The sequence below is a fragment of the Seriola aureovittata genome, chromosome 21, assembly GCF_021018895.1.
Source record: "Seriola aureovittata isolate HTS-2021-v1 ecotype China chromosome 21, ASM2101889v1, whole genome shotgun sequence".
NCBI lineage: Eukaryota > Metazoa > Chordata > Actinopteri > Carangiformes > Carangidae > Seriola > Seriola aureovittata.
In genome coordinates this window covers 20,391,997-20,413,154 of record NC_079384.1, presented here as the reverse complement: position 1 = coordinate 20,413,154, position 21,158 = coordinate 20,391,997, and the positions used below count along the sequence as shown (strand labels likewise).

At 45.1% G+C, this 21,158-nt stretch overlaps 1 protein-coding gene across 1 annotated transcript in view; it reads left to right on the top strand.

Annotated features, from left to right (window-relative positions):
- The window catches only part of fasn (fatty acid synthase), a 34,476-nt gene extending 13,506 nt beyond the window's left edge, over window positions 1–20,970 (top strand). Inside the window, 37 exon segments of the mRNA XM_056366020.1 lie at window positions 559–674; window positions 850–984; window positions 1,447–1,909; window positions 2,350–2,537; window positions 3,763–3,952; window positions 4,138–4,232; window positions 4,825–4,959; window positions 5,297–5,500; window positions 6,029–6,144; window positions 6,258–6,433; window positions 6,535–6,726; window positions 6,844–6,924; window positions 7,345–7,530; window positions 7,692–7,871; window positions 7,976–8,179; window positions 9,214–9,530; window positions 9,640–10,029; window positions 10,297–10,384; window positions 10,387–10,460; window positions 10,562–10,677; window positions 10,967–11,121; window positions 11,502–11,705; window positions 11,794–11,944; window positions 12,472–12,650; window positions 13,148–13,267; window positions 13,635–13,757; window positions 14,160–14,383; window positions 14,575–14,770; window positions 14,866–15,017; window positions 15,962–16,053; window positions 16,139–16,533; window positions 16,684–16,875; window positions 16,978–17,205; window positions 17,296–17,507; window positions 17,710–17,808; window positions 18,251–18,502; window positions 19,631–20,970. Coding sequence (XP_056221995.1) covers window positions 559–674; window positions 850–984; window positions 1,447–1,909; window positions 2,350–2,537; window positions 3,763–3,952; window positions 4,138–4,232; window positions 4,825–4,959; window positions 5,297–5,500; window positions 6,029–6,144; window positions 6,258–6,433; window positions 6,535–6,726; window positions 6,844–6,924; window positions 7,345–7,530; window positions 7,692–7,871; window positions 7,976–8,179; window positions 9,214–9,530; window positions 9,640–10,029; window positions 10,297–10,384; window positions 10,387–10,460; window positions 10,562–10,677; window positions 10,967–11,121; window positions 11,502–11,705; window positions 11,794–11,944; window positions 12,472–12,650; window positions 13,148–13,267; window positions 13,635–13,757; window positions 14,160–14,383; window positions 14,575–14,770; window positions 14,866–15,017; window positions 15,962–16,053; window positions 16,139–16,533; window positions 16,684–16,875; window positions 16,978–17,205; window positions 17,296–17,507; window positions 17,710–17,808; window positions 18,251–18,502; window positions 19,631–19,768 — 6,758 coding nt within the window. The 3' untranslated portion in view covers window positions 19,769–20,970.
- The last annotated feature ends 188 nt before the right edge of the window (window positions 20,971–21,158 follow it).

The following is a 21,158-nucleotide window of genomic DNA, read 5'->3' as shown; positions in this document are numbered from 1 at the left end:
TCCATCAGTTATAATAACATTGTACTGAATCTATTGCTGAGATCTGGGAGCACAGTGACGTCACTATAAAGAAGGCTGAAGAAACATGGCAGTCAGACCCAAGCTGTCTGTATTAATCACCCAGCACAGTTTACAGACTGTTGACCTACTGTACTTAGTATAGTTACGTGCAGTGAGGGATTATTACTCCACAGGTGTGCTCACTTTCATTTTGACCTACAAAGTGCAGATAATCTTGAAAAACTGATTGTTTACAACCTATTTAATCACATGACTGGTTGTGTTTCTTCTGTTTTTAGTGATTTCACTTCAATTAACTTGGCCAGAGATACTAAACAGAGAAAACTCAAATAGCATCTTGACTTCCTCACATTCTCTGAACATCACAGGAAGTCGTATCAGAGCACAGCTCAGAGACAGCAGTCTAAAAAATTCAGATTCTAACAGAAATATCAGCTTGTGAAGGTTTGTCATGTGAATGTGTGAGTAGAGAAACAGTTTCCCAGCAGTAATGGCGTGATGTACTTCTCCTCACGCTCTCTCCCCTTATTCCCTCAGGTGTAACGTTTCCTTCAGGTGAGATGCAGCAGAGGCTGGTTCAGTCTCTCTACCAGGAGGCCAATATCACGCCTGAGCAAGTGGAGTACGTCGAAGCCCACGGCACCGGCACAAAGGTCAGCGCACACAACCGTCTAGCTCCATAATCACACTTCAAGCCTGTTTGAATTGCTGATCCTCCCATCGGAAGACAGATCATCGATAAGACATAAAGCTCACTCATAAAAACATGACTTTTAGTCTGAAAATGTGGCTCAGCAGGAGCGTCTTACCTCTGCTCTCTACGTGCAGGTTGGGGACCCACAGGAGGTGAATGGCATTGTCAGCGTGTTCTGTAAATCAAAGCGAGAGCCTCTGCTTATCGGCTCCACCAAATCCAACATGGGCCATCCAGAACCGGCCTCTGGTCTGGCTGCCCTGTCAAAGGTGAGAATTCAAAGATTCAAAACAGCCACATCCTTTTTCCTTTCCTTTCTTTTCGCCTTTTGCAGCTTGATATTTATTGATATTTTCAGACAACTTCAACAGTAGATCTGTGTACGTAACCCTGAAGCTCCCCCCCCTCAGGCACCTCTACACAGCAACTATTTTCCTCAAAACCCCCTTAGTTGTCTTTCACTCCTTTGACATATGTCTTGTTTGCACATCTGCATCTGCAACATACGTCTTATGTAGGTTTTATAAGATTCATAGACAATTCATAGAATCTGTTCCAGCCCTTGTGTTTAACACTTGAGCTCCACTCAGCCTGTCGCCCCTCCCCCTCCTTCATACAACGTACAAAGGACTTGATAATGAGATTCTTTAAATATTTCAGCCATAATGAAATTCTGCTTCTCATCTTGTCTTTGTTTTTGTTTTAATGGTTGTTTGAAATCCCTCATACAGGTGTTGCTTTCTCTGGAGCGAGGAGTCTGGGCTCCCAACCTGCACTTCAACAGCCCCAATCCTGACATTCCCGCCCTCACCGACGGCCGGGTTCAAGTCGTCGACCGGCCCATCCCTATCCGAGGAGGCATAGTAGGCATCAACTCATTTGGATTTGGCGGTTCAAACGTTCACGTGATTCTTCGTCCGAATGAGAAACCAGCTGACGCAACCGCGCCGCCCAGGACGCTTCCCAGGTTGCTTCAGGCCTGCGGCCGCACAGAGGCTGCAGTGAACGCCATGCTCCAGAAGGGGAAGGAACACGCCACCAACGACAGCTTTCTGTCTCTGCTCAACGAGGTCTCAGGAGTTCCCACTGCCAGCATGCCCTACAGAGGCTACGCTCTGATTGGCTCTCAGAGTGACATCATGGAAGTGCAGCAGGCCCAGGCCTCTGCCAGGCCGCTCTGGTACGTCTGTTCAGGTGAGTCATCAAGCAAATTAAATTTCAGATTTTGAGTGATATACAGATCTGCCAGCTCCTTTTTTTATTATCTAAGGAGCTTTTGTAGGTTTTTAAGTAGAAAGAATTCCCCAAAAAACAGTTCCCAGTTCAGTTTGTAGATTATTCAGAGAATTCCGACACTGTTTCTGTTGCTAATGATTTAGCAAACCAAAATGATCTGCATGGAAAGAAGAAATGATGGTATATGCCTCTGGAAACACTCTAATTTATCAGTATTATATTTGTCAATATTTTTTGGCATGTTCAATTTTAAAAGTTGAACATTGATACAAATTATTTGTTATTGGTGGCTTTCAAACAGAAAGAATGAAGATCCACAGTAGTTGAACACAGATAGGTCTCTTCTGTAAGTGCTGTACTGCTGGGTTAAGGTGTGTGGCTGTGTACGGTATCGGCAGGTATGGGGACACAGTGGGCAGGAATGGGCCGCAGTCTCATGCAGCTGCAAGACTTCAGAGAGTCCATCCTGCGGTCAGACACGGCGCTGAAGGACACCGGCCTGGTCGTGTCTCGACTGCTGATGGAGGCTGACGAAACCACGTTTGAAGACACCGTTCACGCCTTTGTCGGACTCGCTGCCATACAGGTAGAGTGAAATCGTAATGTGGAATGTGGAAACCGTGGCGCATGCTAACTGAGGGCAGTACTGCTGTAAATATTTTGACTTGTATTTAGCTGTTTTTATGTAGTTTTCCCACTACATCCCATAGATGATACATCATCCTGATACAATAAGTTGACAACAAAAATCATGTATTGTCATGTCTTGAATTAATTTGCTTGCATTTATGTTCTGCTGCTATGGTGCCGGTAACGAACAGTTAGTGAGGGACACGCTGAACCCAAACATGTCTATGTTTGCAGCTTCATAATATGCAGGTTATATCTGTGTTTACAAAAGAGCAACAACTATTTGCCACTTTCTGCCACTGGAACTTTCCAAGGGCCCAGGGAGCCCCTCAGGAACTCAGTTAATCTAGTTTCAGGGCCCCAAAGTCTCAGCTCTGCTCAGACGGCCCCTGGACCATCAGAGAGTATCAGAGTTTGCATTGTTTGTGATATTTATTGATGTTGAAGACAAATGTATGTTGTTGATTTTCCAATTGCAATTCCAGTCTAATAGGAGCACTGATAGTGTGTGTGTTCACTTTACTTTGGGGTCCAACAGCTTTGTTGGGACTAAAATATTGGACACTCCAAAGGTTAAATGTCTGTTTGAAGGGCTCAGTTGTGATGGTTAAGAAAAGGGTAAGATACTAGGGAATACATTATTATAGTAACAAAACTAGAGCAGAAACACAGTCAGTATTTTTTCAGCTCTCATTACATGGATTATGCTGTATACTCTTACAGGACGCACTGATATCTAGTTGTTGGTGAGATAATTGGATTGAATTGGTAGTTGGAGCCATTGGAGGCTTACAGCATGTGCTGGAGTTTGCTAATTATAATTTGAATAGCCAAATTAGCAAATATCTTATTTATATTCTTTTCCTTTGTGCTGTCTTGTTCTAATGGGGCTTTATAATAATAAAAAAAAATCAGATTAACCAGCAATGTGATTATAAAATCATGAATGATACAAATCATATAAAAGCCAATGTAAAAACGATGAAAATAGTAAACTGAAACAACCCAAGAGCTGAAATAAGAGACAGAGATCCAGTTGAAATCTAGTTGCAGAAGGTTCCGTGCAGTAGGAAGGGCATACTGCATACATAAAGGCTCTTTAATGGTTCAGTGCCGACTTTGGGAACTTGTTAATTAAAGTCCTATGAGTTATCTGTGTGTTCTGTGTCACCTTGTTGCAGATCGCTCAGATCGACATGCTCACTAAGTTGGGTCTGCAGCCTGACGGCATCGTGGGACACTCGGTGGGAGAACTGGCCTGCGGCTACGCTGACGGCTCCCTCAGCCATGCTGAGGCCATCCTGGCTGCCTACTGGAGAGGCCGCTGCATCAAGGAGGCCAACCTTCCTCCAGGAGGCATGGCTGCAGTGGGTAAGAGAGAGAGAGAGAGAGAGCAGTGATTCTTTACCATGTTGCAGGAGCTGGTTTCATGAAATAAGCACAATGTCCAGAGTTATCATACAGGCCTATTCCCTTCACTCAGAATCATTTAGTTTTCATTTATTTCGCTATGTATTGCACATGTCTTACCTTTTTGGCTCACTGTCTGTGTTCAGGGTTGACCTGGAAGGAGTGTATGGCTCAGTGTCCTCAGGGAGTGGTCCCCGCCTGCCACAACGCCGAGGACACCGTCACCATCTCCGGTCCTCAGGTCTGACATTCTCTCAGCCTTTGTCTTTTGCAGAGACATTAACATAGAGAACATGAATTTTACACAGTCGGACAACAATGAACACATCTGGGGAGTTGGTGATGGTTTTATAACTATGCTTATTTTGACAAATGTGTAATCTGTATTCTTTGCAAAGTTGGAAAAGTTTTTTTTTGTAATGTGCATAAGACTTTTCATGAGCAGACTGTAAAGGTTGCCGGTGCTTTTTGCTGAGTACTACAGTGGGGAAGTGCTATTTTGCAAATAGATAATCAGTGTCTAATCTAGTCAGCAAATTACAAGACCCTCTCTTTTAGATTAAAATATGAACTTTTTTCTGACAGAAGACAAGAAATGAAGGTGGAAGAACAACATAGTAGTTGGCCAACAGCTAGTTGTTATCTAACATAGCAGTAACAACACGAAACATGCTTTCAGGATATGCTTTAAACAATATACAAACAATGTCAGGTTGTACAAACATGATAGCAACTGTGTTACCTAATGTAAGCATGGTTACATTGGCTGGTAGTGATTTAGGTCCCAGGTGCAGGATGATGTATCCTGACAGATGTGTTGTGTGTTTCATCAGGATGCGATCACTAAATTTGTGTCGGAGCTGAAGGAGCAGGGAGTGTTTGCGAAAGAGGTGCGCAGCGCTGGCGTTGCTTTCCATTCCTACTACATGGCCTCCATCGCTCCCACCCTGCTGGCCGCTTTGAAGAAGGTACGTAGCTCTGCTGTGTTTCAGCAGCACGCAGCAGTGAAGCTGTGAACACTGCAGGGTAGGCTGGGGAACACATTCCCACCACTGTTTGGTGTAGCAATGTATGAAGTGCAGTATTTCATGCAATTTTTGGTATCTTATCTATGTCATACATTTTATTGGCTCATTTATTGTTCATTGATAAATAATAATTAGCGTCCAGAGTTTTGTATCCTGATGAAAGTTTGGCTGCTTTATATCTTAAACCATTATTATACCAGGCTCATAGGCATGTCAGATTATAATGTTTGTATGTTTGAGAATTTAACAAATAATATAAAGTGTGGTTTTATTGCAGGTGATCAAGGAGCCGCGGCAGCGTTCGTCCCGCTGGGTGAGCACCAGCATCCCTCAGTCTGACTGGGACTCTCCTCTGGCTCTGTACAGCTCGGCCGACTACCACGTAAACAACCTGGTGAGCCCCGTGCTGTTCCAGGAGGGCCTCAGTCTGGTTCCCGAAAACGCTGTGGTGGTGGAGATAGCGCCTCACGCTCTGCTGCAGGTACGTTCAGCAGGTTGTTCACACACAACAAACATCAACACTCATGAAGAGCAGCAGTCTGAGCGTTCAGTACATCCTGGCTACTATACTCTGACGGTTTCTATAATCTGTCAGGTGTGAACAGGCTTCAGATGACACAATGTGGGCAGTGTGTGCTCTTCTTGACACATTTACCCACGGTATCATCATCGTTTGAGACTTTTGCTGGCGGCTTGGAGAGTCGATCATTTCTGTTGTCATATAGCTTTAATGAAGCAGACAAACTGTCTCTCATTCACTCATTTACTTGAATTTGTGGCTGGAGCCAGGTGAGCTCTGAGCATTTCATGGCTGGGACAGTGTCCAGTAGGAAAGGCCACAGTTAGATAGCAGTTGGAATTCCTGCCTGTTTAAACTCAACAGCAGCTATTAAGATTGAGTCTGTGCTGCCATGAAAGAAAAGTCGTGTTAAGATGTTCTATGGTTTAAAAAAGTGTGAGAGCAAATTTATTATGAACTTCAGATTTTTCATCCGTGTTTTCTGCACAGGCCATCCTGAAGCGCAGCCTCAAGCACACATGTTCCATCCTCCCCTTGATGAAGAGAGGCCATGCCAACAACCTGGAGTTCTTCCTCACAAACATTGGCAAAATCTACATGAACAGGTCAGTGAATGCCTCACTCTGTCTGCATTCAGTGGATGTGTGGGTCTGGGTGTAAGATCTCGTAAACATTCTCCGATCACTTATATTGGAATCCTTTTGATACACCTCTTTAGCGTCAATGTGAAGAGTAACAACCTCTGCCCGGTCGTGAAGTACCCTGTGCCGGTTGGGACCCCTTTGATCTCCCCCTTGGTGAACTGGGACCATGCTCAGACCTGGGATGTCCCCAAGGTTGAGGATTTCTCCTCTGGTTCAGGAGGATCCAATTCTGCCGCCGTCTATAACATCGGTAAGAAATACACATCTGGATCAAAAAGCAGCTCAACTCTGTATCTGTCTTTTTTGCATTTTATTTAATTCTTTTGACCACTTGGTCTGTATCCAAATCAGAGATAAACCCAGAGTCTCCAGACTATTACCTGATTGGACACTGCATTGATGGGCGCGTCCTCTATCCGGCAACGGGTTACCTGGTGCTGGCCTGGCGTACCTTTCTGAGAAGTCTGGGAGCCGTCATGGATAACACCCCTGTAACTTTTGAGGACGTGACCATCCACAGAGCTACCATCCTACCAAAGACCGGTGAGAGAAGAGCAGCATCTTTGATGGTGATGGACTGGTGAACTGTTTGACATCCTGCTCAATCCTCATCTGTTTTTGCCTCTCTGTCTTTTCTCTTCACCTCTCTGGTGCTCTCAGGCTCCGTGCAGTTGGAGGTGCGTCTCATGCCTGCCACCAGCAGGTTTGAGGTTTCAGAGAACGGAAACCTGGCCGTCAGCGGTAAGTACTTTTTCTATCTGTAAAGTTTTTGAACGCGGCCAGACATCCACTGTCAACCGTCAAGGAAAAAACTCCCCAGGATATAAATTATATTTTGTAGAACAAGAATGAAAGCTGTACAAAGGGTTGCTCCAAACATGGCTGCTTCTGTCGAGATACACACACACACACACACACACACACACACACACACACACACACACACACACACACACACACACACACACACACAGGATGTCTCTCTGGCTCTGTTTTCTTATTACTTTATACCTCGTAACAAAAAGTCCTCTCAGCAGAGGTGTCGAAATGTGAATTGAGGTTAAACTGATTCATATTTCCACAATGAAACAGAACAGGCAGCAAGTTAGAGCAAAGACAACACCAACAGAGAAAATTTAAATGTTCACATGTGATTCTCAGGTAAGGTGAGCCTTCTGGAGGACGCAGCCCTCGACTCATTCCGCATTCAGATAAGTCAGCGAGTTGCCGACGACAACAGTGACCCCAAAATGAAGCTGACGGCACATGATATCTACAAAGAGCTGCGCCTGCGCGGCTACGACTACGGCAAGACCTTCCAAGGAATCTTAGAATCCAACAACGCAGGTAACAGCGACGTGGTTTCTTTTGAAGTTTTTTGTTAAAGACAGTGGTATATATCTATATAATATTTGTCACTATATCCCAGCGTCCAGCTCTAACTAGTGATCTGTTGCTGTACAGTGTTTTTGCTTATCGGCCGCTGTCATGTGATGTGCTGTTTCCAGGAGACAGCGGGAAGCTGCAGTGGACCGGAAACTGGGTGACCTTCCTGGACACCATGCTGCAAATGATCGTGGTCGGGCTGTCAGGTCGTAGTCTGCGTTTGCCCACCAGAATCCGCTCAGTGTGTGTTGATCCAACCGTCCATAAGGAGAAGATCTGCGAGTACACTGATGGAAAGCAAGGTGTGTGTGTGTGTGTGTGTGTGTGTGTGTGTGTGTGTATATGTAACATGTTTACCTTCAGAAAGTATTAAACCTCACATTCAAAATTTCTCTCATTTCCTTAGCTGCGGGTGTCCACGTAAACCGTTGCCTTGACAACATTATTGCCGGTGGAGTCCAGATCTGCGGTCTGCACGCCACTGTGGCCCCGCGTCGGCAGCAGCAGCAGAGCCCCCCCACCCTGGAAGAGTTTGTGTTTGTTCCCTACGTGGAGACAGAGTGCCTGACAGCCAACGGGAAACTTGCAGAGCAGCTGAGACTCTGCAAAGGTGAACAAATGAACCGCCTGTCGTCTCTGTCGCTGCATCGCTCTCATCCCTTCGCCTTACAGCTTTAAAAGGAAGATTTAATCCACAGCTTTCACTCTTTAATATTTAGTTCAAATTAAAGTAATCTTATAATTCACTAAGGTGTTTATGTAGTGTTCCACAGTAGTGTTCATAGTTGGAAGTAGGGCTGCACAATATATTGTCTCAGCATTGTGAGCAGGCACCACAGTCGCAGAACGTGTCAAATAAAGCAAATTAATTCCAACACATGATGATACTTTTCTGTTGCTCCACACAAGAAAACTTATTTTCCAAAACAGGTATTCAAGCCACCTGTATGTTTTTCATATTGTAATATATATGGCAGAAAAAAAATATTGCAATGTCAGTTATTCCCAGTATCGTGCAGCTCTGGTTGTACGGCTTCTGGTTTGAGGTGTAAGTGGGCAATGGTTTCTCCTAAGTGTTGTAATATTTTTTTACCAAAGTTGATACAGAGAGTATGAGTTTAAAAAGGTTTCTCATTATTCATAAACTCTGAAGTGCACCACCAGATTTACCTCACAAAGTCATCACCAGCCCAAAGCACCAGGGGGTCCTAAACAACCTAATGTTAAATCTTTGTTCTGATCATCAGCACATAGTGTCTGTAAATCGTAAATGTTTTATGCAGCAACAAACACCAAAGTAGCCATTAGTGTTTAAAGGAAGAATCTAATGATGATAGTATTAAAATGAATAGTCAAAGATAGTTTTCTTGATTATTTCTCTATATACGGTCAACAAAAGAAGATGATCTTTAGCTGAATTGTGTTTGTTATTCTTGTTATTGGCTTTTTTGTCACTAACACTTGTTGGCTTATTGTTTTTAGTCTTAGTGTTTTTTTATATTGAAAACCTGAGTTCTGTGAAGCAAGTCAAACATGATTTCTAATGCATTTAATCAAATCCTAAAAACAAAACAAAATGTTTCTTTTTTGCATCATCTGCATCAACATATCCTTCTTACACTTCATCCCACTCTCTCCATCTAGGTTTAATCCACAGACTGCAGCGAAAGTTGGCCCCTCACGGAGTCAAGCTCTCCATCCCCGGGCTACAAGGGGAAGCAGACAGCCCTGTTCCCAGCCCTGAGCCCTCTCAGCCCGGCCTGGTGCGGCTGCTGGCCCTGCTCTGCAGCCTGGAGCTGAACGGGAATCTTCACTCTGAGCTGGAGCAGACGGTAGAGAAGGAGCGGGCGTGTCTGCTGCAGGACAGCCTGCTGCAGGGCCTGCTCGACCACCCCGCCCTCAGACACTGCCTGGACACCACCATGGAGAACAGCATGCCTGGCAAGATCAAAGTCCTGGAGGTAAGACTGAGAACTACATAAAAACCTAACAGAAAACAATCAGATAAATTTCATCCAGATGCAGATACATTCAGTCTTCAACCCTCTTCACCTCTCTGATCCCTGCCAGGCTTTCTCCAACGACGGCCAGCTCTTCTCTCGCGTGGTGCCCCTCCTCAACATCCAGCCCATGCTGCATGTGGACTACACTGCCACGGCGACCAACCTGGATCTTCTGACACCCCACCAAGCCACCCTGGAGGAACTGGGAGTCACTCAAGCTCAGTGGGATCCCCTGACGGGCCCGGCTCCTAGTGGAGCAGACCTAGTGGTGTGTAACCACGCCTGGGGCCCTCTAAGGATGGACGCCAGACTGCTGGTGGAGAATCTGTCTTCTGGAGCCAAGCAAGGAGGGTTTGTTCTCCTCCACACCCTACTGAAGGGAGAGACTCTTGGGGAAACAGTTGCCTTCCTCTCCAGCACCGCTCAGAGCAGCAGCCAGCAGGGACTCCTCACACAGGTCAGTGGCCTGTTCTAATCATTTCATGATCGTTCACCCTTCTAATCCCTCTTAATCCTCTCTGTGCATCTCATAGACACCTCAGAGATGGACCATCTCAGAATAAAAATAGTTCCTCTGTTTGATAGAAGCATCATTTTGTCAGTCTGTGTAGATTTTCACACCCCTGAAGCTGAAAGCTCAAAGAAATTATTTCTTATTTTCAGTGAAGTGAGCTGATCAGTAACAGCTGATGTTTAACTGATATTGTCTCCCTCTTCTCGATAGGCGGAGTGGGAGAAGGTGTTCTCTGACGCCTCCCTCAGCCTGGTGGCTGTCAGGAAGTCTTTTTACGGCTCGGTCCTCTTTCTTTGTCGCTGTCGGTCCCCGGCAAAGAGCCTGTTTTCCTTCCTGTGGACAGCAGCGACTACAAGTGGGTGGACACACTCAAGGTGGGTTCCATATCCTTCTGTGTGTGTCTGGCTTTTGAAATGTCCAACAGTGTCAGAACTAGTCGGTCAGAACTGTGAGTAACTGTAGATATGTCTGGCAGGCGACGATGGCGGAGACATCAGACTCTCCACTGTGGTTGACTGCCTCTCAGGCCAACTGTGGCATTGTGGGAATGGTCAACTGTCTACGGCAGGAACCAGGCGGCAACAGAATACGGTAGGACACATCCTCTACAACACATACTCCTGTACTGGTGTTGTCACGGCACCAGAATCTTGGCCTACAATATACTGTAATTGTAATGTGAAAAAATGAATCTAATACCAAATTGTAATGTGAAGTAGTGCAGTTAAGTTAACTTTGCCTCCTACAATGAGCAGTGTAGTTACTTACTAGCACCTGCTGTTTTTTGTAGACATTTATCCTTTATATTATCCCTGCATTGGTCAAAGTCATGGTCCCTTTTTTAATGACATTTCCCGGTCTTCTCCTTCCTCGCCACCAGCTGTGCGTTTGTGTCTAATCTAAACGAGTCTTCAGAAGCACCGAGCCTCCAGCCGACCCATAAGTCCATGCAGTCAGCGCTGGAGGGGGATCTGGTTATGAACGTGTTCAGAGATGGACGTTGGGGCGTCTTCAGACACCAGCTCATCACCCGCGGTACCAAAATATTTGATTTGATTTTTTCCAGTTTTGCTCAGTCTGCTCTGCTGCAGAGTCTGACCCTCATTTCACTACTTTGCTTACTGTACATTGTACCTTTGCATGTGACAAATAAAACTTTGAATTGCTGTTTATGGCAGCATCACTTATACCTCAAATAACACTAGTGTCACTGATTTTAGGAAGCACATGTATTGGGAACCATGAAACCGAAACTATAATTAACCAACAGAAAACTCTTAATTATTTAATATATTATAACTTAATTTATCCTGGTCAGTTTAACATGTTTAACTTGTTTTCCTTTCAGAATGATTGATGTGCCCGTGGCCTTCACTTCCTCTGACGCACTTGTGTGTGTTTCTGTTTTGTTCCAGATCTGAATGAAGAGTTGACAGAGCGAGCCTACGTCAATGTGTTGACTCGAGGTGACCTGTCCTCTCTGCGATGGATCGCCTCCCCGCCCTCCCACTCTGTGACCAGCAACCCCAACGTGCAGCAGTGTCGCGTCTACTACAGCTCGCTCAACTTCAGAGACATAATGCTCGCCACCGGCAAACTGCCACCGGACGCTATTCCAGGTGTGTGTAAGAGCCCGTTGTTATAGCAGAGAACACAGAAATAGAAAAACAATCGCTTAACTCCTCCTGTTCGTTGTGAATGGTGCAGGGGACCTAGCTCTGCAGCAGTGCATGTTGGGTATGGAGTTTTCCGGTCGTGACCCCAGCGGTCGACGTGTGATGGGGCTGCTACCTGCTCAAGGCCTGGCAACAAGTGTGAACGCTGACAAACGCTTCCTGTGGGACGTTCCCTCCAGCTGGTCAGTGTCATAGTTTATAATATGCTGTGTGTGTGTGTGTGTGTGTGTGCTGTTTTAGGGTTGGGGTAAGGGTTTCAGTTCAGTCAGCATGACTCCGTGCTTCCATCTCTTCCTTGCATCTTATCTCAGCTGGAGTCATGAGGATGCAGGAACAACAAATTATTCATGACACACAGCATCTCAAATGTCACATATCAGCAACAGTTCAACAGTAAAACACCTTTTAATGCATCTTGTATAAGGAACTGGTGTGACAGCATGCATTTAGAAGATAAACTGTAGTTATAATAGTGCATATGGGTGCTGCTGCTGTTTAAACATCCAACAACAGAAATGTCATTAGATTATTGTTGAAAGCTGGAGTGTATGTTGAGGATCATGATGCAAACAAGGTTCTCTGTTCTCTGTCCTCTCAAGGTCTCTGGATGGGGAATTACCTTATACTCTAAAATGGTAAATTACACTCCTAATGTGTGTGTGTGTGTGTGTGTGTGTGTGTGTGTGTGTGTGTGTGTGTGTGTGTGCAGGACACTGGAGCAGGCTGCATCGGTGCCCGTGGTCTACGCTACAGCGTACTACTCTCTGGTGGTGCGGGGCAGGCTGCGCAACGGAGAGTCTGTTCTCATACACTCGGGGTCGGGGGGTGTCGGCCAGGCCGCCATCGCCATAGCACTCAGCAAGAAGTGCAAAGTCTTCACTACAGTCGGTCAGTGCTTAACACTCACTCACACTAGCAGAGACATAGTGACAGAATATTAGCTCCGATATGATCAATCATTCTCTGTTGTTATTTGTTTTACACGATAAAAATATATTATATATATATATATATATATATATGTACATATGTATGTGTGTGTGTGTGTGTGTGTGTGTGTGTGTATGTATATATATATATATATATATATTATATATATATATATGTATGTACATATGTGTGTGTGTGTGTGTGTGTGTGTGTATGTATATATATATATATATATATACACACACACATACACACACACACATATTATACAGCCCATGTCTTCCACTTCAAAAAAATTGCACCAAACTCAAGCACTTTTTTCATTAAATAAAATCATAAGATATTAATTATAAGTATGATAAAGTGTAATAATTGTGAGACCTGGTGTATTATGAGTTAATAAGTCATAATTCTAATAGTGGAATGTTGAACCCTGTTTGTGTGTGGGATCACAGGCTCCTCAGAGAAGCGGGCCTACCTGCAGGAGAGGTTCCCTCAGCTCTCAGCAAAATCCTTCGCCAACTCCAGAGACACCACGTTCGAACAGCACATCCTGCTCCACACACAGGGCAAAGGTCAGTCAACAATACAAACATGCAATACACACACTCAGTGTAGTGTTGTATTGTGTTATTTTTTTATTCCAAGTTGATGTTTCCTGAAAAAACTAAAGGATTTGAGGCTCCAGAAATAAACATATTTTGGAAAGTAGTGAAATTACATTACAAAAAATAAGAGCTGATGATCAAAAGTCTAGTTTAGTTTAATTGACATTTCCACAGTACACAGATTAGCATACAAGATACAGCATACATAAATACATGCAAGACAGCTTTGCAGTTTTTTTGAGCTTACTAAGAAGCAAGCAATTACACTTTGAGATTACAGCACCGCTGCAGTGGGGCGACTTTTTGAGCATGTGCTGTGTTGTGTGTGTTTCAGGTGTGGACGTGGTGCTGAACTCTCTGGCTGAGGAGAAGCTGCAGGCCAGTATCCGCTGCCTCGCCCGACACGGACGATTCCTGGAGATCGGCAAATACGACCTGTCCAACAACTCTCCACTGGGTCAGTGATGACACACTCACACTCACAGTAACAGTCACTCCATTCATTTCAAAATAGATTTAAAGTAAGTAACTACATGTTCATTTAAACATGTGAAGAATAAGAATCGGTCAAACTATAAATATATTCCGCCTGTATCTCCAGATGCCAATTAGCTGCCTGAGATAGACAGAGCAGGGAACAGTAGAAATATTTCTGCTACTTCAATTTCTAATCTGGTAAAAGAGTGATAATATTTACATGTTGTTGCCTTCCTTTCCATGAAGCTTCTCTACATCCATCACAGTTACTTTTGTGGTTCAGACTACAGACTGTAGAAATGTGCAGTGACACAGCTGACTCCAGATTTTCTCTGAATTCATGACTTGAATCGTCGACTTAACGTTGTTGTGATCTCTGCAGGCATGGCTCTTTTCCTGAAGAACGTGGCGTTCCACGGCATCCTGCTGGACGCTCTCTTCGAGGAGGGTAACCGCGAGTGGGAGGAAGTGTCCCTGCTGCTGAAGGAAGGCATTGTGGGAGGTGTAGTTAAGCCTCTGAAGACCACTGTGTTTGAGAGAGACCGGGTGGAGGAAGCATTCAGATACATGGCTCAGGGCAAGCACATTGGCAAGGTTCTCCTGCAGGTGAGTTTCACCTCTGACCTTCAGCCTTTCATATCATTGTGAGGAGACTGTGAGTTGCTCATAATGGAGCAACCTGTCATGATGTATTAGAAAGAACATAAATAAAAACAAAGTGAAATGAAAAGTGGATAAACCTGAAGGATCCAGATGTTTCAGGTGAAACGTTCTCTCACTGGTTCTTCTCTCTACAGGTCTGTCATGAGGAGAAAGGTGCAGCAGTCCAAGCAGCTTCCCCTGTTCCGGCTATCTGTCGCACCTTCTGCGTCCCCTCCCACTCTTACATCATCACAGGTGGCCTGGGGGGCTTCGGTCTGGAGCTCGCTCAGTGGCTGATGGAGAGAGGAGCCCACAAACTGGTGCTGACGTCCAGATCGGGCATCAGGAACGGTAATGCTGCTCAAACTGCCGCTTGTTGTTATCACCTGTACCGCGTTCTGCTGTAACTAGTGTTTACTCACAGTTCACTTTGTACCTGTTGCTAGGATACCAGGCGAAGCGAGTGCGTGAATGGCAGAGTCAAGACGTGGAGGTGCTCGTGTCAACCAGTGATGTCAGCACGCTGGAGGGAACGGAGCGACTCATCGCTGAGGCTGGAGCGCTGGGCCCAGTGGGTGGCGTCTTCCACCTCGCCATGGTAACGCACCGAGCTACCTCATCATCACTCCCCTTTAACTCAGCCTACTTTTCAGGTCACCAGTAGCATGTAACTCCGACATCATAAACTGTAGAAAATACTGTCTACTAAACTATGTACAATCTTTTTCTTGCCATCATGAATGAAGATTAACTGTTGCCCAGCTGCTAGTTAGCTCATAGCTAAACTCTACTGATATGTTTTGCTTCATGTTGCAACTTTGATCAATTTATCGATTTCTAGAAGAGAGTGAGGTGAAAAATGGAAGGTTCCTCTGCACGAGTGAAAACTAAATGGTTAAAATGGTTAATAGTTAAGAGACAGATCCAGTATTCACCCAGATTGAAATAGAAATACAAAGCTAACTTTATATGGAAATAAGCCACTGGTCGGTCTGTCACCTGACTCAAATATCTCAGACACTGTTGGATGAATCGCCATGAAATGTTTTGTGTGACTCTAGTGCCACCATGAACTTGACATTTTTTGGCTTTAAGTAACATCTGGTTCAGACATTATAATGTTATATTACATTTTAATTTTTTATATTACTGTCATCATCGGGTTAAACTTGTGGTTGTCCAATATTTAACACCTGCAAATCTAATATTATTCCCATCAGCCTCAGCTGTTCTGTATATGGTAAACTAGTTAGCATTAGCATTGTGAGCATTGTTAGTAGACTGACATTAGCATCAAGACTCTTAGTCTTGTTTACATAAAATATGTATATAAACACAGTTTTTTATATTTATTACATAATTATTTCTTCATGCAGTTTGTTCACATTCATGATTTAAATCACATTTATAGAATGATTTGGTTTTTAGTTTATGACCTCCCTGTTAGGACTGATCTCTGTGGTGTTACTGCTTCTCGTTTTAAATCCCCAGTGATCCCACGTTGATCTAAACTCATGAACATGTTGGATTTGTCATTCTCAGGTGTTGAAAGACGGCATGTTGGAGAATCTGACGCCTCAGCACTTCGTTGATGTTAACAAACCTAAATATGACGGCACCATGAACCTGGACAGGTAAGGAGCACGCTCAGTTATCCTTCTGTCGCTGCTGTTTGCTTCTCTCTGGATCTTGATGCACTCACCTCTGTTCCCTCCACAGGGTGACAAGAAAACTGTGTCCAGAGCTCAAGTACTTTGTGGCCTTCTCCTCGGTCAGCTGTGGGCGTGGCAACGCCGGCCAGAGTAACTACGGTTACGCCAACTCGTCCATGGAGCGCGTGTGCGAAAAGCGCCGCCACGACGGCCTGCCCGGACTGGCGGTGCAGTGGGGCGCCATTGGCGATGTGGGCGTGGTGCTGGAGACGATGGGTGGCAACGACACAGTGATCGGCGGCACCCTGCCACAGAGAATCGCCTCCTGCATGGAGGTGCTGGACCTCTTCCTGTGCCAGCGGCAGCCGGTGATGTCGAGCTTTGTGCTGGCGGAGAGGACGGTGGTGAAGAGCGAGGCAGGAAGTCAGAGGGACCTGGTGGATGCTGTGGCTCACATTCTGGGTAAGAACTGGGCTACACAATAGCTCCCACCAGGGGTGGACGATATAACAAATGTACTCAATGTTATATTTATTTTGCATCATTCTTTGTCTGACAGAAGAGAAACATGTTTTCTTATCTGCTTCTTTTTCTTTCTTTCCTCCCCCTCAGGTGTGCGGGACGTGAACAGCCTGAACGCAGACGCCTCATTGGCTGACCTGGGCCTGGACTCCTTGATGGGTGTGGAGGTTCGCCAGACTCTTGAGCGCGACTACGACATCGTCATGGCCATGAGGGAGATCCGCCAACTCACCATCAACAAGCTGCGAGAGCTGGCCAATAGCAAGCCAGGAGGATCGAATGGTATTATTAAGAGCTGAAGAATAACCGTGTTCTCTAAAACCTGCAGCTGCACTTCAGACAGAAAGAATACAAACTTTGTCTTTGCTGCTTCCTCCCGTCCAGAATCTCACCACGCCACAGCGAAGAAGGACGGCGTCCGCGCTCTGTTGGACTCAGATCTGACCCAGCTGTTAGTCAACCCCAACGGCCCCACAGTGACGCCACTCAACAAGGTCCAGAGCCAGGAGAGGCCACTGTTCCTCATCCATCCCATCGAGGGTTCCATCGCCGCCTTTAAGACGCTCGCCTCCAAGCTCAGCGTGCCTTGCTACGGCCTGCAGTGCACGAAAGGTATTCAATACACAGGCATTTTTACAATGGACTGATTATACTGTGGCCAACCAGGCTCATCCGATTCTATCCCCCCCCTCCTCTCCCCAGCCGCTCCTCTGGACAGCATCCAGTCCCTGGCGGCGTACTATGTGACCTGCATCAGGCAGGTTCAGCCAGACGGGCCGTACCGAATCGCCGGCTACTCCTTCGGTGCCTGTGTGGCGTTTGAAATGTGCTCTCAGCTGCAGACCCAGGACCGGTCTGTGGAGTACCTCTTCCTGTTTGATGGATCACATTCCTACGTGGCGGCGTACACACAGGTGAGAGGAAACATACTCACAACAGTCAGTGAAGACACAAGATTGATTTCTGTATTTCACACGTCATTGCATTAGATGGTTTTGAACAGCCTGACGTGTGTATGAACAATCTGATGCGTGCTTTTAATGATGTGGTTTGGGGACACACTTGAGGTTTAAAGTAATTAAAGGTTGATTATTAACGAGTGTTCGTGGTTTCCAGAGCTACAGAGCCAAGCTGACACCAGGGAAAGAGTCTGAGGCTGAAACTGAAGCCTTGTGTGCCTTCATCCAGCAGTTCACTGGCATCGAGTACAACAAGGTGAGTAGTCAGTGAAGCCTTAAACGCCTCTCGCTGCTTTATCAGTGCATCATGTGGCGTGTAAAACATCCCAAACTGAATATTATATAGACTGTCTATATAATTAGGTTTTAGCTGAAGTTATGAGTCTTGATGTCCAACAAGAATGGAGAAGGTGAACTTCCTTACGCCACACCTCAAGACAACGTGATGTCACTTCCACACATGAGATTAAGAGATTTGTTGATTGAGTGTCTCGACCGTGCAGAAGGAGTCTGTCTGAATCCTAATGAGCACTGAGATGATGATACAACAGTTGAATGCCCTCTGTGCTGCGTGTTTAATGTTTACTTTTTCAGCCACAACTAGAAGGTTCTGTGTGGGTGTGTTCTTCTTCTCTGGTGTTCTCTGTCACTATATGTTGCTTCAACCGGTAAATTCCTCCACTGCTCTTCCTCTGCAGCTTCTGGAGACTCTGCTCCCGCTGTCCGACCTGGAGGCCCGCGTCAACGTGGCGGTGGACCTGATCACCTCCAGCCACAAGAACATCAGCCGAGACTCGCTGCACTTTGCTGCCACAACTTTCTACTACAAACTAAAGGCCGCCGACGGCTACGTGCCTGCGACAAAATACCACGGCAACGTGACGCTACTGCGCGCCAAAACCAGCAGCGAATACGAACAGAACCTGGGAGCTGACTACAAGCTCAGCGAGGTAACATATAAGTGCACTGGCACACATCTGCACAAGGTCAAAGGTCAAACCTCACAAAACACTTTTTTTTTTTTGGCCTTGTCGGACTGCTCACAATGGTACAGCTGTTTGTGTTTGTTATGTTCATGTTTAATTCACAGTATTTAGTTTGTCACGTCCTTAATGTCTGTGTTACACTGTGTTATTATGTGTGTGTGTGGAAATGACACTAAAGCTGAGCTTGAACTTAAACTTGAACTTGCCGTCAGCTGGAGCGAAATGAGACTCGTGTTCATAGACCTCAGCTTCCAATACAATACAATACCATACCATACCAATCCCCACTAGACTGACATGACCACACATCTCACTCCTGACTCCATGACTGAAACAAGCTCACTCCCCATGCTGCAGGATTTATCCATCAGTAGTACAGCTGCACCGTACTGGAAAAACGGCTTTTTCTGCGATTTATATTTCAATTTGAAAAACTACAGGAATGTTCTCCAGATGACTTGAACAGAATCATCCTTTCTGTAGATGAAATAATTCCATACAACTGACCCTTTTCTCTTTGTTCATTTTCTGATTGTGGTTGATGATTAGCAGGGGGCGGGGCCTGGATAAACTGAGCAAATTAAGTTGCATCAGAGAGACTGCTCTAATAGAAAATGACGGTGTCAGTTTTCCTTTTGTATCAAGCAGCAAAAAAATAGTAGCCGACATGTTTGAGTTCAGTCGAGTTGTCTTATTTGACATTTCTCGTCCTGCCATGTGACTATTGCACACGTTCATATTGCTATGACGATGCTGAAACGATTTACTGTGCGGCCCTATTCAGAAGGTGTGAAGCAAAGAGGGTAATATCCTCATCACCCCACTCCAGCTTATAGACTCAGGCAAAGGCCTCTGACACAGAGACTCAGATGGCCTCTCTCCAGACGCTTTTTTTCTGAGCAGCTACAGTTTCAAAAACACATGATCTGTCTATAAATATGAAAATATTACATAAACTCTCATTTTTCATACTCTGTTTTACTCTTTATTAGTATCAGTATTCCACACACAGCCTGTTGAAAATATGTGAGAAACTTAACCGTGAATCTCTCTCCACTTAAACACTGAGTAAGTTCTGTCTGTGTCCTTCAGGTATGTGACGGCAGGGTGTCGGTCCACGTCATCGAGGGAGACCACCGGACATTCCTGGAGGGAGAGGGGGTGGAGTCCATCAGCAGCATCATCCACAGCTCACTGGCTGAGCCGCGGGTCACGGCGAGGGAGGGCTAGATCTGCCCCGCCCCAGCCACGCCCTCCACCACCCTCACGCTAATTCAATAACATTCCCAAAGCAGGCCTCTTCCTCCAGTTAGTTCACAGCGTAGGTTTAACTTATAGAGTAAGTTGAACAGTATATAATACAGTCAGTCTCTGGACGTAGCATGTTTACATTGTGTGCCATTTTGCCCTAATATCCCATAAGCACCTTATTCCTTCTTACTGCACCTTCTCCAATCTCATTGGTCGAGTAGACTCTCTCTAACCTATCAGAGCTCCTGGCTGGTACCTTCCTACTGGGTAGATGAAACCTGCTGTCATGTAGTCATGTGATAAAACTGTGTATCATAATAAGAGTAACAGTGAGTGACCTCCACTGATCTGTACAACAGACAGGACATCATGAAAAGACTATGTTAAACTCTGACACACTCTCATGTCCTGATACTAATGAAGTGTAACTGTGCACGTTCGTGACCTCACCACTATCCCACTGTTAAACGCTCGTAAACTCGGTCGCTGTGTGAATCAGTCTCTGTGATGTTCTGCAGCTTCAATGCAACAAAAAAAAAAAAATCCTGTTTTTCTGGCTTCGCCTTTCAGTATGTTGTTTTTGTGAGTTCAGAGCCAGAGGGCCATTAAAGTAACCTCTCCTCTACAATGTTACTACCTTTATCCCGCACATGAACATGTTGCAGGATTACTGTTGATGAAATAACACACTGACCACACTGAAACAAACAGGAAACAAGGATGTCTGATTAGAGTTTAGTGGTTGCAAACAAACGTCTGAGGTCGATGTTCTGTCAGAGAAAACCAGTGACAGTTCACAGTATTTTACCCATAGTCATGTACTGAATAGGTTTGTTACATAACCGTCTCCCTTAATTTTGCTTCTAGGTTGTAAATGACTAGTAAAGCACCTGTTGTATGTGGACATAACTGATCTGAACAGCAGAACCCTGAGCTGTCTCTGACTCCCGTGACCTCACCTGCTTTCATAACCCCAGCGAGCAGTCCAGTCCCACACAGCAACAACAGCCAGCCCGACTCCTGAGGCCTCAGTCTGGTCAATGAAGGGTCCGGTGACTGGAGGCGAACGTGGTGATTGATTGCAATGAAAAGGAGAAGGAAGTGACAGTAAAAGCTCTTCTCTTGTATTGTAATATTGCCAGTATGTATTGTTACGACTAATAAAAGCATCTCACAAGTCATTTATGACTATTTGGTTTTTTTTCCCTTAATTTCACCATATTTAAAGTTTGTTTTTGACTTTCATGTAATGATAGTTACAAGTCAATTTAACTAAACATGGTAGACTGAAACAGGGAAAAGAGCTGAGTACATAGTGATAAGTAATATCTAGGTGTTTTATAATGAGGGATCTGTGTTTGTGTGTACT